The 15,988-nt window shown below is 42.7% G+C and overlaps 1 protein-coding gene across 1 annotated transcript; it reads right to left on the bottom strand.

Annotated features, from left to right (window-relative positions):
* Nucleotides 1-9,170: 9,170 nt before the first annotated feature.
* mbip (MAP3K12 binding inhibitory protein 1) lies at nucleotides 9,171-15,428 on the bottom strand. Its single transcript, XM_027004870.3, has 9 exons — nucleotides 15,264-15,428; nucleotides 14,725-14,841; nucleotides 14,279-14,509; nucleotides 12,304-12,400; nucleotides 11,723-11,788; nucleotides 11,412-11,564; nucleotides 11,117-11,214; nucleotides 9,607-9,645; nucleotides 9,171-9,504 (listed from the first exon to the last, which is right to left on the bottom strand). The coding sequence occupies exons 1-9, from the start codon at nucleotides 15,402-15,404 to the stop codon at nucleotides 9,397-9,399; spliced, it is 1,050 nt and encodes a 349-aa protein (XP_026860671.2). The 5' UTR covers nucleotides 15,405-15,428; the 3' UTR covers nucleotides 9,171-9,396.
* Between the last annotated feature and the right edge of the window lie 560 nt (nucleotides 15,429-15,988).

Genomic DNA, 15,988 nt, shown 5'->3' with positions numbered 1-15,988 from the left:
GTTTAGGAAGAAACAAACTGATCTCAGGCCTGTGACAAGTTTCTCCCAGACTTGTGTTCAGCTTTCATAGAGAGCATACACAACAGTTGGTGAGTTCCTTCAGTGTTCAGGTGCAGAGGCTGCATGGCTGGCAGGTGTCTGGCGAACAAAGCTGGCTGCAGACGCCATTGTACTCATGTCCCCAAGAACCACGGCTGATTTGAGCTCGAATGTATAATTTTCTCATTTCTTTCACGAGCCGACAGCCTTTCACAAATTAGCAAGGGGCTCTGACCCTGGCATTCCATGCGGTACGCAAGAGAAGATAACATAATGCACGACACACAGCGTCTCAATCAGACCCTCTCGCTTTCACACCCATCAAATCATCTCCATATACATAATTCATACACCTGTGAAGGGATGAGCTTTATTGCCACACTTCTGCGACATGGAGAGTATGATTACAGATCTAATGTGCCTGGTTCTGCGTCAGGAGAAGACAGGTCTCCTCCAGTTCCTCCTAAAACCATGTTATACTTCTGACACCCTTACTGATGTTTGGCTGGATGTGTACACTTTCTACTGCACTGGGACACCACTGGAACTATTTTTATGTTTAAAATAGATTAGAAAGGATCCTGTCACATGCCACAGCAGTAATTATGGAGACCAAATGAGACACTGTAAGATTAGAAAAAACTGCAATTAAACAAGAAGTCTGAAGGACACAAAGATGATTAAACAGTTATGACTGTTTATGTCTCAACTGTCTACAATTGAGATGTACATTAAACAGAATAATGTAAATCATTTTTAATGTATTTTGTCTCCAAACATGCTGTCCTATTCAGTAGCTATTCATATTCAGATTGTACAGTGATAGTGTTGGCTATAAGTGCAGCACGAAGGATAAGACTCCACAGACACGGATTATGTGTTGCTCTTTGGTTTCCTTTCTAATGAAGTTCAGATAAGTAAAGTTAACAAGTAGCCAAGTCAGAATGTACTGTTTCTTATATATTTATTAACCCCACTTTTTTTTTACCACTTCTGAAAATATATTTTTACATGTGGAATATAATTAAACTAAATGTCTATTCTATTTATTTATTTATATTGATTGATATTTAATAAATATTTATTTTAAAATACTTTGTTATATTAATGGAGGTTGTATTCTTCTTCTTCTTCTTCTTCTGCTTATTATTATTATTATTATTATTTTATTATTATATTTATCTATTAATTTAACCTACGCTTTATCAAATAAATTATCAAATGTATTATTAAATTATGCCTAAGGTGTATTCTTGAAGTACACTAAACAATCTGATTGTATGTTCCCTAATTCCATTAGGACAGCAGAAATGGATTTTTAGGAAACACTAAAGCATTTGTGAAATTATTTTTCATTTAAAATCAACAAAACAATTCCTGAAAATGCTGTTCTGTGTACCTTATAGACTTTATAGAATATCTTAATCCTGTTTCAAATGTTTTATTTCAAAATGATTCTATGGGAGATCGCGGTATAGAATGGGCAACATTTTTGCTGCCTTTTTGTGGCCGTAATATTGACACTGGTAATTATAATTTAAAATATTTTATCACATGCACAGACACTGTGTTAACACGCGGTTCCCCCAATTACAGTCAAAACTCAAGTTATGGAAATTAGTCGCTTTAAGTGTTTACAGGGATTATGCAAAGAACTGTATTCCGTTACATGAAGGCAGAGAAACAGGCGGAGTCGTCCTCCTAACGGACCCAGTGATATGCACCATCGATGCTTTGGCAGCCTATAACCCACCTCATCGCGTCCGTTTAAGCCTCCAGTAGGCCTACGTGCCTGCCTACGATCTTCTGCACTGTGCAAGATCTGACGTTCTGGTTATGCAGCCACACATGCTCCCATAAAAACAACAAAAAAAAAGCTGTTTACAAGAGTTCATAATAGAGTTGTTTATAATCGAGCTGTGTGTATTTGCATTGTTATCCAACATGTTATTTGTTTTTGTTGTTGTTGTTTAATGCAAGTATGACATCGTCCAATTAAACAGAAAAGGTTATGGAGTTTGTGACTTTTTACAAACTATGGTCAGAGCATCAGACCGTATATAAATGCACTCACTTCTGAAGGGGAGGGGGATAAATTTCAAAGTTGTCTTAAGAGCTAGAAAGGCAAGCAGTGCCTCCGGGAAATGTTGAAGATAGCTAAAAAAAGGCTTGGCTCTCATTTTCTTCATTTGAGATATTTCCTTTCTGTGTCTTCGTGAGACATCGCTCTTGGCACCAGAGGCTATTGCCTGGTATTCAAGGCTACAGAGTTTCAGGTCATCAGTGATCTCTTTGTCAACCTATATCTATAACAGCAGCAACAGACCAAGGGGGAAAGCCTGCACTAATGCATGCCCACGTCCATCACAAATCAAAGACTTTCACCAATTTAAAATCATAACAGATCATCATAGGCTCATCGTGGGCTTATCAAAGGTCAATGCCATGTGCCCAAACGACAGCATGTTTAGTAAGAAGCCATTTTTCCCCCCACACTCTGCCCTTAAATTAACATGCATCTTCGAGGGTGCATATGTGTGTGCTCGTTCCAAACATGCATTTATGCATTTTCATTTGTGTGTGTGAGTGGGTCTGCGCATGCTAGCAGCACTCCTCTTCCCTGTGCGGGAGAAAGAGGCCATTCTCCAAGCAATCAGAGCTCTGCCTGCAGGAGCCCAGCCAAGCCTCTCATCCTCAGCCTACTCAAGAGCTGCTTTAATTAACCATCATACCACAGATGGGATCGATTTTAACCTCCATCCCTCTCTCTCTCTTTTTCTCCAACCCTTCTCCACCCCCTTCAACCTTACATGTCTTTTTCAACCTTCTTTTTGCGAAGTCTTTCACCCATTGCTCTGCTTCTCCCTCTCATCTTGTGCCCCATCTCTCTCTCTCTCTCTCTCTCTCTCTCTCTCTCTCACCTTCCCTGTGCTCCTCTCTCCTATATACAAGTCACATAATTGAACTGGATCTGTGCCAGACTCCAGCCCCCCTAGCCTGGCTGTTTCGCCCACAGTCCCTAGCCTCACCTGCTCAATACCTTATTAGTGTCAGGATCTGGAGAGAGCCATTGCGGATTAACGAGAGAGATATGAGATTGATTTCTGCCCTGACAGATGAAATTGGGTTTTGCCCTTGTATCTCTATGTATGTGTGTGTGCATGTGTGTGTATATTTAACTGAGTGTGTGTGCACTCTCACAGAGGTGCAAAATGTCCATACAGTGGTGTTGTTGTTTTTTTTGGGAAGAAGAAAAAGGAGAAAAATATGAAAGCACACTAATTACTTGTTTGCATGGCCACATGTGCTAAATATAGATTTCACTGTACATATTTTATTCCTAAATACTACACAGGGAGTTTAAGAAACCATCACTCAGAAATTCTGATATCACTCTGATCTGCAAAGCAATCATGAGCAACAATAACCTGTTGTGGCCCACGTTGTCCTCAGGCAAAATGGCCTACCATCTATTATTCATGGGAGAAGCGCGTGTCAAAAAGTTTAAGGTGTTGCCTATTGGACAAGAGGTTAAGGTCTTTTGGGGAAATAAGGAGCTCCACGGGGACAGAAGGGAAGGTAATAAGTCTGTGTGTTGGTGCCGCACGCTGGGAGTGTGGTATGAGTGGGGTCCTTAAATCTAGCCAGGCAGTGTTAGGTTTTCTGTTTTTTATGCTGTTATTTTATGTAGCAAATTAAAGAAGAAGTAATTATTTTTACAGTTTTTGCATGTTATATATTTTCTATTTTACAGTAATGTTTCGGGATAATTTTCAAAAGGTTCAATGCTTAATGACAAACATTTAAATATGTAATGTAAATTTTGATTTACTTCAATTCTTTTTATTAGTCAGTAATGTTTAGTTTATATTTTATATATGGGTCTTCACAGCCATATAACATTAAATGATCTTACTGTACATTGACAATGGCATAGTTATGGTCCGCTAAACCCATAGTCTAATGTCCATGTTATACAAGTCTAAGCATCCAATACGACTGTTTCATAGGTACCTTATAATAGTAATCGTCATAGTAGCAGTAATTACAGTGTGTGTGTGTGTGTGTGTCTGTGTGTGGCTATAGTTGGCCTGTAGGCAGAGTCAGAGCTTATTGTGCTGTGATTTCCTGGAGTGTTTTTTGTCAGAATGTGGCCATGTGTGATTGCCTCTCTGTCACTAGTGTCAACCGAGGGTAATGCTGTGGCCATCCTAGCTGCCGCCAAAAGAGGATCAGTGCACTCCAATTTCACTTTCTCCACAAAGATGGAATAATTTGCCAGTGGGACAGAGCAGAGCTGCAAGCAGAAAGAGAGAAAGAGAGAGAGAAAGAGAGCAGTGTCTGGGGTCTAAGGAAAGATAAACCGCTGTTAAAAACAGCCATTACTAGAGAAATTGGACTACAGGAGGCAGACGACAACGTTACCCGCACAGCCGGCAGTACCAATAGGAGGTGGAGGATTGCTCACTAACACATCAGGCAGTAGATAGCTGTGGGTAAATTGAGGGACCAAACCAACAATCTAAAAAAAAAAAAAAATCAAGTAAATAAAAAAGGAACAGCAAATAAAAAATGAGCCATGTGGCTACATGTTTCGTGTGGATTACAGCTTGGTTAGAGGGAAATGGGCCTTCAGAGTGACTGTGGAGTGGCTTATCCTGTGCACGCCCCATTTCTGCACGGCCCACACCTACAGGCGCCCAAACCGAGAATAAAACATGTCAACAGAGATCGGCCGCAACAAAATATTTGTGAAAATGTTAACAAAATCAATAGGGCGAAGCTAACTTTGCACATCGGAGCACTTTACGCTGAAAACGAGCGGCGGGAATCAGGTGTGTGCCACTTGCCATGACAAAAACACCAGCCATACGGAGCGCCGTGAGGGAGCACGCTAAAAATACGAGGAGCTCTCCAAAATCACAGAGTTTTCTTTGGTGAAAATTAACAAGCATACAGCCTAATTGCTTTCAGGTGTCTCCCTGCCTGCTCTTTCCTCCTGGCAAACTGTGGCAATGTCACTAGGGGGTTGGGGGGGGGGGGGTGTGCAGAAGTGATTTGTGTAGATGCCGGCATTGTAGGAGGCCGGAGCCGATCCGGGCCGTGGGGGGTGGGGGGTGGGGTGGGAGGGTGGAGTAATCAGGATGGGGAACACACCCCCACCTCTCGGTGCTGTGCGTCATGCAGGCCCTCGCCGCGAAATGGCCCAGAGATGAGAGCTCACGCTGGGCATGCTTGGGCCTCAGGTGTGCTACACCCACCCCCACCCACCACCCCCACCCCCGACTCCGCTTCCACCCACTACAGGAAAATGTGGGGCCAAGTGTCTGCAAACGTGGTGTGACATGGATGATAGTTTTTGCTTTGTATAGGGATGAGGAAGCACTTTTACAAGTGATTGGAACCTCTGCTGTAAATGTAAGGTGTTTCCAATGTTGGACCACAAGGAGAAATCTGGGCTGCAGTTTGCCAAACCTGCCTTACTTGAGAGTACCAGGTCGACAGGTTGAAAATAAAATCTACAAATTAAACAACTACACAAAACACTTTTACAACGATTTTGAAGTGGGATAGACTGTCATGCGTAGGCTATCCATTTCTAATGATAATCGTGAGCAGCTCTACATGATCTCCAGCGCTTGATGGACGTCGAGGGCAGTGCAGTTGCGTGTGAAGGAGTCGCAGGGATCCGATCCCCGGCTGTCCAGCAGGGGGGGTTGGTAGTCAAAGGAGGGGCCAACGGCTGAAGCTGTGTGGCTAAGTGTCTCATCAGCATCCTACTCAGGCTCCAGGGCCCACGCTCTAACTGCGCCCTGACTTGATTGTAATTGCCTGAATTCAGCTCCTGCTGCTCCAGCCCAGCAATATAACTGCCACCACGTTTTAACCCCAGAAAGCCTAGCCGGCGCCACATAGCTCCAGTGCTGCTGCGCCAGAGCGGCTCGTAGTCTTACACGGTCAAACCTCTCCGTGTGTGTGTGTTGAATCACACACATAAAGAACTGCTTAGAAGTCGTCTGGGCTTCAAATGACACTGTCGAGTCAACAAATCTGCATGTTTCCCCGCCTAATTAAGACATTATCGCGTCTGACAGATTAATCACTTTTACTAATACCGAATAACTAGGTTGCTTTCCAGGTTTAATTAGGAAAGTTTCTTTCACAAAGTTGTCCGGTCATTTTCTGTGATCATTGCATATAGCCCACACTGCTGGACATGCATTCTGAATGAATTCCTTTCCTGATCAAATTTAGCAATTTATCAATATGTGTCAATATGTATTCAATGTGTTAAAAATGTACATTAAAGAGCAGAATGGCATAAATAACTTCATCACCGTTCTGTATTTCATCACCAGAGAATTACGAAGAGACTACTTTTTCTTGAAAAATAGAAGAAAAAAAAGTGCACGGAGGTATAAGAACGCGCGTGCGAGCGCGCATGTGACTTCCTGATGCGTGGCGGGGAGCGTGCGGCTTCAGACGGGCAGGGTTAACTTCAGAACCCCCCCTGCAGTGTTCCTCTCCCTGCAATAATAGCTGCTGGCATAATGAAGAGAAGCCTGCCAGCCAACAGGTGGTCCTTTTTAAGGAGCCCAGCCACTGCACTCAGGCCAGAGGGGAGAGAGAGAGGAAAGAAACACATGCTAAAATGTGTCAGAATCTAATGTTCCACAGAATGAAAAACCTGTTTTTCTCCCTTTTGTTCCGCGCTGGAGATTCAGCCTTGTTCTTCATTGTCGTCGTCGTCCCCGCACAAACGAGCAACAGCCTTTTTTGACACAGCGCTATGGGGGGAAAAAGACCGAAGCTGACTAGTCACAGAAGGGGGGTGGTCTTCACTCCTCCTTTCTGAAGGGCCGAGGCCTATTAAGAGTTTGCGAGTTATAAATGGTTATGAGTCCCTCTCTCTCACACAATGCAGAAGGACAGTGGCAAAAAGGAAATCCTGACTGGCTGTCTCTCTCTTTTTTTAGACTTCCAAGAAAGTCTTAATCACATACAGGCAGAACAGAAGAGATTGCAGGAGTGGGAGAGAGAGCGAGACCCTACAGGACAGAGAGGAACCAGAGGGCGAATCAGGGCGCTCGCACCTAGTGCCATGAGCAGAAAGGAGGAGCAGACTGGAGTGGGGGTGGGTGGGAAATAGAGATAATCCTTCTGGACTCAAAAACAGCCCGTGCTGCCCTTAACATGTACAACAACATCATAGCTCTTAGCAATAATAAAGGAAATGATTTAGCTAAAATGCACAGTAGTGCTCCGTGAAGCAAATCATATTCTATGGCTTATATTACCGTATGGTACGTTTATGCTTCAACATTTTGGTTTTTCCATCTCAAAAATCCCTCTTGCTAGTACTCAAAGCAGTTTTGAATATTTTTGTGTGCACATATAGACATCAAAAAGACATTAGCATGCTCCAGCAACTCCCAAAATTAGTAGCAAAATGCTGAATTTTTTTTTTAAAAACACAAAAGATAGAATTGACATTCAGCAAGAGGTCCTTCACCTGCCTATTAAGCCGCATTCTCAGCTCAATGGCCATGGATCGAACGGATCCTAGCCGGGCATATCTCCGAACAAAGGCTTTTATTCTCATTCATAATCCATCCGTTATTGTTCAACCAATTTGTTCTCGTTAAGCTACATAAGGGGCCCAAGACTGAGACAAAAGCTGCAGCAGGGACAATGGCCAGCTCCTCGTCTGCTTTGTCCCCGGGCTCAAGTATGCACCTCCCATGGTGCACTGCGGGCCAGGGGGCGGGGGCGGGGGGGGGTCCAAAAAGTGAGAGCGCAGGGAGAAGGAAAGAGGCCGTGCAGAACACCTGGAAGAGATGCCTTTCACTTCCCCTCTCGCTGACGAGCCCTCACACGGAGAACCGCGACAAGTCCCATGTTTTGACAGGTCCGCACTCAGGCACATTTGATAACCTGTCAGTGGAGAAGTTAGGGCCTAAATGAAAAGCTCAACTCACGGGAGGAGAACCCTACAGTAGAACATTAGCAATGAAAAGGTCTGCGTGCACACAAAGACATAATTAGTAATTTGCCAGAGCCCCCGTAAATTACATCCATATGACACAATCATGTAAGCAATGGGCAACATTATATTACTAAAGTGGAATGATGTCAGACTTCATATATATTTGTACATTCTAAGTAGCACACACATCTCTAACAAATCAAAGCTGTTCCACCTGACAGGATAAACTTCCATCAACCTCAGATGTGATTTGCCCATTGATTTGTCTTTGTTATGCTAATATTACCATTCTACTCTTCTATAAATCCTACTGTTCTCCAGCAAAAAAAAAAGAAAAAAAAAAGGCCTTATTAGTCATCATTTTCATCCACAACAGTCAGTGGTCAGTAGATAATGCAATGAAAACAGTACTACTGAAATCACTGTAATCAAATGTGCTTAGGAAGGTCAGAATGTGACTGCAGATCACTGGTGAACTGCCTTGCGTGTGGCCTTGTGCAGGCTCTTGGACTGGAGAAAGGGAGCAATCTTCCCAGACTAATTGTCTGTTCATAGCTTGTGGAAAATGTAATCAGGTCATTTGTTGCAATGACAGGCTGCAGAGGTGAGCGGAGATGCACAGCAGTAGTTTGATCACACTCCCTGCCTCCCTCCAATCAACCTTCCTCTTTTTCTCTCTCTCACACACACACACACACACACACACACACACACACACACACACACACACACACACACACACACACACACACACACACACACACACAGCGCTCCTCAGTCCTGGTCATCACCAATAACTACATTTCATTACATCACAAAGAAATCTCTTTTTATCCAACAAATCTGTGAAATGTACAGTGTGTGCTGGGCTTCTGGACAGGTTAGACCTTGGGAAGTGAACAAGAACTGACTGGATAGGAAGTACAGGTAGCAGGCTGCTTTAGATTCCCTACCACTGGCCCCGACTTTATTTAACACCTTTAAGTGTACAGACATCATTTTTGTAATTCCTCTTAGACAATAAAGAAACCAATCGCCGCACTGAAAAATGAAACCCTGGTAATTCAAGGCTGAAGGTTACATTTTAGAAATGGGCTCTACATATGTGTATAGACATTTCAATGCAAAAAATAAATACTCAAAATTCTTGTTGCAGAAAAGATGTATTTACAAAAAAGAAAAATGACAGCATGGACCAGTTCCCTCAATTGCCTCAAAGAGACAGATATATTTTCATATGTACAACTCAACTGCTATGGGACAAAATGACAAGTCCTCACTATAGATTCAGAAAGGATTTAACAAGGGAGTTGTAGTTTGTCTTTAAATAGTGAAGGCCTTTCCTGTGTATATGAGCACATGCACACGTTTCAAAATGGAAATTCCCTTGCGTCTGTGGAGTGGAATTCACTCGCTCTCTTCAGCAAGGCTGTTCTAACTGCATTGATCTTCCCATCCAGCTCACACAGGCTGTAGCTCTGCAAAAAAAAAAAAAATACAGAGGTTTTTAGTCTGTATACACATTTGGAACATGGGACCATGTGACAGCAGTCAATATATACAACTGACCTGAAACTTACCTGAGATACAGAGGCCTTCGGACGCTTGTGTGAGTAGCTCTGTAATGAAGAACAGTACCAATTAACAAGGAGCAAAACAAAACTGCAAAGATTCTGCAAGGGAATAACACAGATCCTTAGAGTCAAACCAAACAAAGCCAGTATATAAAACATCAGGATGGGCTTTGATCAACCAAAGAAATATTTTTTAACCAATCGACAAGCATTTATGTAGAAAAGCAGGTCAAAGATGCCATGCTGCTCAAACCCAAGGACTCAACCCAGATCAAGAGCTTACCTCACACAAATATCACGCACACGCAAGCACCACGGAGCAAAACGGGGCCCGTCCCACAGGCCGGACTGTTCATATAGCATTTGGTGTTACGTTACAGTGAAGCAATCACGATCAACAAGCACTGCTGATGGACTTTCATCACCAGGCGCGATGGAAGGGCAGTCTTTGCACTGATTAGCACTGCGGAGAAGAGGGCACCTCCGTCTGCCCGACACCCACGGCCCCCTCATCCACACCGGCCATCTCCTCTCATCAGCCTCCAGCAACTCGGCTTTATTCCAATCACTTCTTTGGTCCGGACATAAATACACACCGAGATTTGGTATAGCTGGCCCTCGCTGCTATGGTTTAATTACTTTACTGGACTCGTTAAAAGCAGTGGCACAAAGTAAAAAGATCAGCAAATTTTACAGTGTACTCGACGTACCCCTTTATAGGCAGCGCACACATTTTCCAAAGGACATGGAAATCAGCAAGCTCTCAGCTCTACACTGCACTAAGTGAAGCCAGTGGCAGGAGGCGGAGAACAGCTCAAGAGCACTTACTCAGCTAACTTTGATGGGCTACAATCTGACATGGATAACAAATTCTGAAGAGAGGGGAAAAAATATTACCCATATCAGCTTTTAATGGCTTTGAAGAACTTTTAGGTTGACTGTTGTGAGGGGAGGGGGAAAAAAACCCACACATTTAAATGTAAAAAATTTAATTAAAAAAATTTAAAAAAACACAAGCTGCATGGCACCTACATAGATAATGTAGGAGTGGCATAACGCAGTGTACTTTAGGAGTCACTGACATTGGGATGGCATTCTGTTACTGCCTGTCTAGATAAAACCTCAAAAAAACCTCCTCTACACACAAGTAGCATTAACACCATCGTCGACTGTTGGAGGTGATGGAGCAGACTGTGCGCTACTGCCAGTTTCCTTACTGCATGTGTCACTTCTGAAATATGTTGTACGGTTATACCATGCAAGCTCTATAGGATTTGATGCATTAGGCAACACTTGTGGATCCTTCCATGACACTTGAGACACGTTTCCTAATGACTGATTGATATAGAAATTACTTTTGCTTTTCAGCATATACTGTGGTTGCTTCAGACAAACAGATTTGAAACCTGCACAATTGCAGAGTGCTACTCTCCTCTGAAGAATTCAATTTGTAGCTACACCCCTCCCCCCTTTCAACGTACAAACACGTCCACTTCATCCCCCCACCCCCACTCACTGTGGAGTGGAAGTACTCCGGAGAAAGGCCCTCAAGCTCCAGGATTCGATCCTCTAGCTTCTTCAGCCGCTGGTAAACGCTGTGAGGCACCGGTCCCGCTACAAGGCATGAGACACAGAGCGGATTTACTTTAAAGTCATTTTAAAGCTGTCTGGAGCCATCAAGAATTACAGCATGTGATCATATTTGCCAGGAGTTTTCGTTAGGTGTAACGCATGTGTAAAACTAGGCCTGTGCACACAAGCATGGGCGGGCGTCCTGTGGCAGGTAGTCACTGCTCGCAGATCCTGCTCACCCGCTGTCAGCTTTAGGTGAGCTTCTATGTTCTGCAGCCGCTCCTCGATGGCAGGGTTTCCACAGTCTCTGCTGAATGAGCCTAACTTTTGCTCACCCTGCTCAGAGAGCCCCCCTCTGGTCTGGGGCCCATACATATTCACCACTCGTGTCACTGCATGAACAAATAATTGACAGCACAATCTAAAGGCAAACCATTTTCACTTCATTTTGTTAATTGTAACTTTTGTACATTTCAGTCCAGAAATATCTTTAAAATTGGTGAGCAAAACAGAAGACAAACAAGTAAAATACTGCAATGATTAGTCTGACCTTTGACATGACTCTTGAAACCCGGATAAGGCGTGAAGACGGCATCTGTTCTGGCACAACTGTTTTCTGTAGCGAAATAAGGAACCATTTAAGAGACTTCTTAGGAACAGAATAACAGCTCAGGACTCAGAAACAGCTCACTCAAGACTCACACGCACTTGGACACACTAATGCACACACATAATGAGGAGACCAGCTTCTGGATATGCATTAAATTTTGAATTTGACATTGAATAAATACATACAAATGCCATGCGAGTTTTACTATTAAGAATAATATGCTCCACTGTCTATGATAACTAGCTCAAAAATGCAAATACAAACTCATTGAGCTTCTATATACCTTTGAAGAAGGCATATCTCAAACACGCTCCATGACTTTGGCTGCTACGTGAGCGTTATGAAGAATCTGAGCTTAGTTCCAAATTGGCCAGGCCAAAACGGGGCTTTCAGTCTGCTCTGTAAGCGGTGCAGTCTGACCTCTCGCCAGTGGAAAATCAGCACTCTCGCAAACATTGGCAGTCATTCAGCAGACCTCCCACTCCCTCACCCCACCCCCTCCGCTGCCCTCTCGTTCTCACCCTGATTGCAGTCGATCACATTGCAAAACTCCCGCACATTGTTTTCATTGATCTCCAGCTGTTTGCGCTCTATAAATGCAGATATCCTACGCTCAATCTGATCCAGAGAGAGCAAGCGAGAGAGAGGGAGGGAGAGAATGAGAGAGAGAGCAGAGAGTGAGCAAGAGAGAGGCAGAGAGCGAGTGAGGGAGAGAGAGAGAGAGAGACATGAAAACGAGTGCAGAATTGATGAGCTATTGAGAGAAATCAATCCACTGTGGTCTTTCTGTTGTTTAGTGATAATGAGGAACAGAAATCTGCTGGGGCTACGTGAATAACGAGTGCAGTGGACACAATTACAACAAGTATCAAAACATTTTACACTCTCAGCCATTTCACACTGCAGAGATTGCTCTGGCTGTCTGTTCTAGTGACCATAAATAATGATAAAAAAAAACAATATAAAAATAAAGGCCTCCTTGTATTTCACCCACATGCAATTTCACAGAGTAATGAGCCTCCACTTCATGATGCAGCGAGAGCCTGGACCTCTCAGGACTCTCCAACAGGGCGGCTATTCATTTTTCACTGAGGCAGAGCAAGCCGCGAGAGAGCCCTCCATTCAGTGTACTGAGTTATGTCCCAGAGCCACAGCCAGAATCAGAATAATTCAGTCACTGTATGGCAGACCACATAGGGCTGATTAGATTTAGACAAGCAACAGGTAACACTGGACAAATCAGCCTTAACTGCTTTTCAACACGGCACCAGTTAAATGCGTACACTGATTAAAATCAATATTGTGGAAGAATTCAAGATCACACACACAGGGGATCTATGAATGGTCTTCTAATCGTGGCTTAATACACATAATGTAATTTTTCACATAATGTAATTCTTCAATTCCCTAACTGGTACTTCCTTCAGACTTCAAAACAATACATTTTCTAGCTTAGTTCAACTAATGGACTTAAATGTCTTCCATCCAAAACTGAATTTCAGCCCTCTGAGAGTTCACACCCAGTTCAAATGAGCTGACCAAACGTGCACCAACTCATCGAACAACTCCAACTTGCCCAGGTTTTCATCACCATTCTATTCTCTTAATGGAATGCCAATAGGTCCTGCTGTTTACCAACTACAAAATGCATTTTGAGCTCAGCCCACAATCCTACATTTCTTTTGACAATCAGTGCACTTTAAAAACTGCAATGAACAAAACAAAATCTAAAATGCACATTTGCATTGTGGATATATTTTTGGCAAACTATGTTACCAATGTCACCTACTGAGATTCAATAAGTATGTCTGCTATTTTAACAAACTAAAATGAATATGGTGTGTAGAGCCCCTAACCCTATGATATGAATAAACTTGAAATGTGTACTTTTGAAATTCATCTTATTTGTGGATCACCCACTTAGTAATATACACGCATCACTTCATTTAACTTCCATTTAAAGACCTCTCTGATTCTCTCTTGAGGTAACTTGAGGTCAGCATGCCACCTTTCGTTTTATGGATTCTTTTGTTTTGATTCACTCATGTTGTTCCCTCCCAAATAAATTGGGTTCATTTCAAGTATTCACCTTGTTTTTCAAAGGCATTTTAAAACTGATAACTACCCCAAGTTCAGAATTACAGTACATTAAAATCACATCAAAAAATTTAAGTGCACTGAACACATGTTTATGCTGTCAAGATGAGTGCATTTTAAACATTACTGCATTGTAATGGGAACTGCAGACTAAAAAGTATGTTTGTGTATTTTTCAAAATTGTACTGTTAAATAGAAACAGCTTTAGAGTGCTTATGTAAGCACCTAATAGATATTTCTAGTAGAACAAAAAGAAAATCATCTCTAGCATAACCTAGCTGTTTCTGAGTCCACCAAGAAAGGCAGTGGACTGAAGCCTTGAAAAACATTCAAGACACTTGCTGAATCAGTTCTTTAGATCAATGTATTTTTACATACTGCAGGTGAGACCGTATTTACCTCTGCTTTACCAGCCTTGATCTGGACACTGTTATCATCAAGCTGGGCCTTCACAACATCCGTGGGGGTGGTGTGGTGTTGTGATGTAGTAGGAACGTGACCTGAGCCTACAACTACCTCCTTCTCAGATGTTGCTACCAACTCTTCCCTCGATTTCCCTGCTGTTTCACAGCTGGCTGTGATAGATGGCTTCTCAGCATCCACCATTTGTTTCAGATTTGCAGATATTGACTAGGAAAGAGAGCATAAAGTTAATTACAGACCTTTAACAGATTTATGGACAACTGCTCCTTCATGTTTAGGTGTAGGCTAATCAGTGCATGGCTCGGTCAGAACCTAATGAAGGCAAATAAAATGATTTCTTTTATTACCGCACGATCTATTCGCTCAGATTTCTCCACTGGCTGTTGCCATTGTCTGTACAAGTTACCATCGAGAACATCTACCTGTAACTTGCAGATGTGCTGCTGTAAACAGTTGTATATATGCGTCGGCTTAAGTTCAGAGTAGTTAACATCGCTCACGTTGGCTGTGATGCTCAACACTTCAGAGCATACTTTTATCTGTAAAACAAATGACAAATAGTGGGTTACTAGTTACTGTTCTACCATGCACTTTCGATAGATCGATATTTTGCACATATTGTATACTTAACCATTTACAGCGACATGTCTAGAAGGAATCGAACCGAATGTGGTTTAAAGCAGCAAAGGAAACGCTGAGACACGCTTTTCCTGTGTATCTAAACACGCTAGAGATACCTAACTCCATCATTCTGCCGGCGCCGCTCGCCTGTGTCAATATAATTCGGAAAAACAATCAAGGAGAAGAAAAGGTGAAAAGTATCTTAGCTTAGCTTAGCTTATCTTATTTTAGCTTAGCTTATTTTAGCCACGTAGCTAACCCTAGCTAGCGACGGCACGTTCAGTGCGAGCTCCATCATAAAAACACTTCACACAGTAGCCTGCGTGGAAGAAAAACTAACCTCGGAACCGAACTCTGCGATCGAATCGAGGAGAGACGAGAAGCACTCTCTGAATGCATTTCCAAGGCCCTCGTTACGGCACACTTGTGAGACGCCCGTGTCGTGTTTACTTTCCGTGGAAACGTCTTCGCTCGCCGCCATGGCACTGCCGCGTCACACGGCGCCGTTGATTGGTGGAAAGCGTACTTCTTTGGTTACGTCATAACCGGAAGGGTCCACTGGAAGCCACATGGTGAGAGACTGAAAAAGGGGATAACGAAAAGGCCCTCAGTTACGTCTTAGTTACGAACTAAATCTTAATTCTAACCTTAATTTATTATCTCCCCCCCTCTACATACGTACGCCGTAGCAACTATTTATTTTCTCACTTAGGGATCAATCCTTGCATTTCCCTGTATGAACTAATATGCTCTCAGGCTAAATATGCTAAATAACGTTCAATGGCTACAAAGGAATAACCTAGATTGGACCTACAGATAAATTTGTATAATAGAGCAAATTTCCTGTAACGTAAGAAAATTGTGTAAGGTAGAAGGCTATCAATAATAATTAGCCCAATATTATTCATAGCATACTGCCTTACGCAGTCACATTGTATCAAAAGCAGTATCCTGTCAAATTCAAAGCTGTTTGAGTCAATGGATGACACTGGTCCCCCCCAGCTAATAACTTCGCTTGTCAATCAAGCATCATTGCTTAGTTGAATGAAATTGTGAATTGAGTCC

This window comes from Electrophorus electricus, chromosome 10 (assembly GCF_041902795.1).
Source record: "Electrophorus electricus isolate QZ-2024a chromosome 10, ASM4190279v1, whole genome shotgun sequence".
Lineage (NCBI taxonomy): Eukaryota > Metazoa > Chordata > Actinopteri > Gymnotiformes > Gymnotidae > Electrophorus > Electrophorus electricus.
The sequence above is the reverse complement of the archived record's forward strand: the minus strand, read 5'-3'. Positions and strand labels throughout refer to the sequence as shown.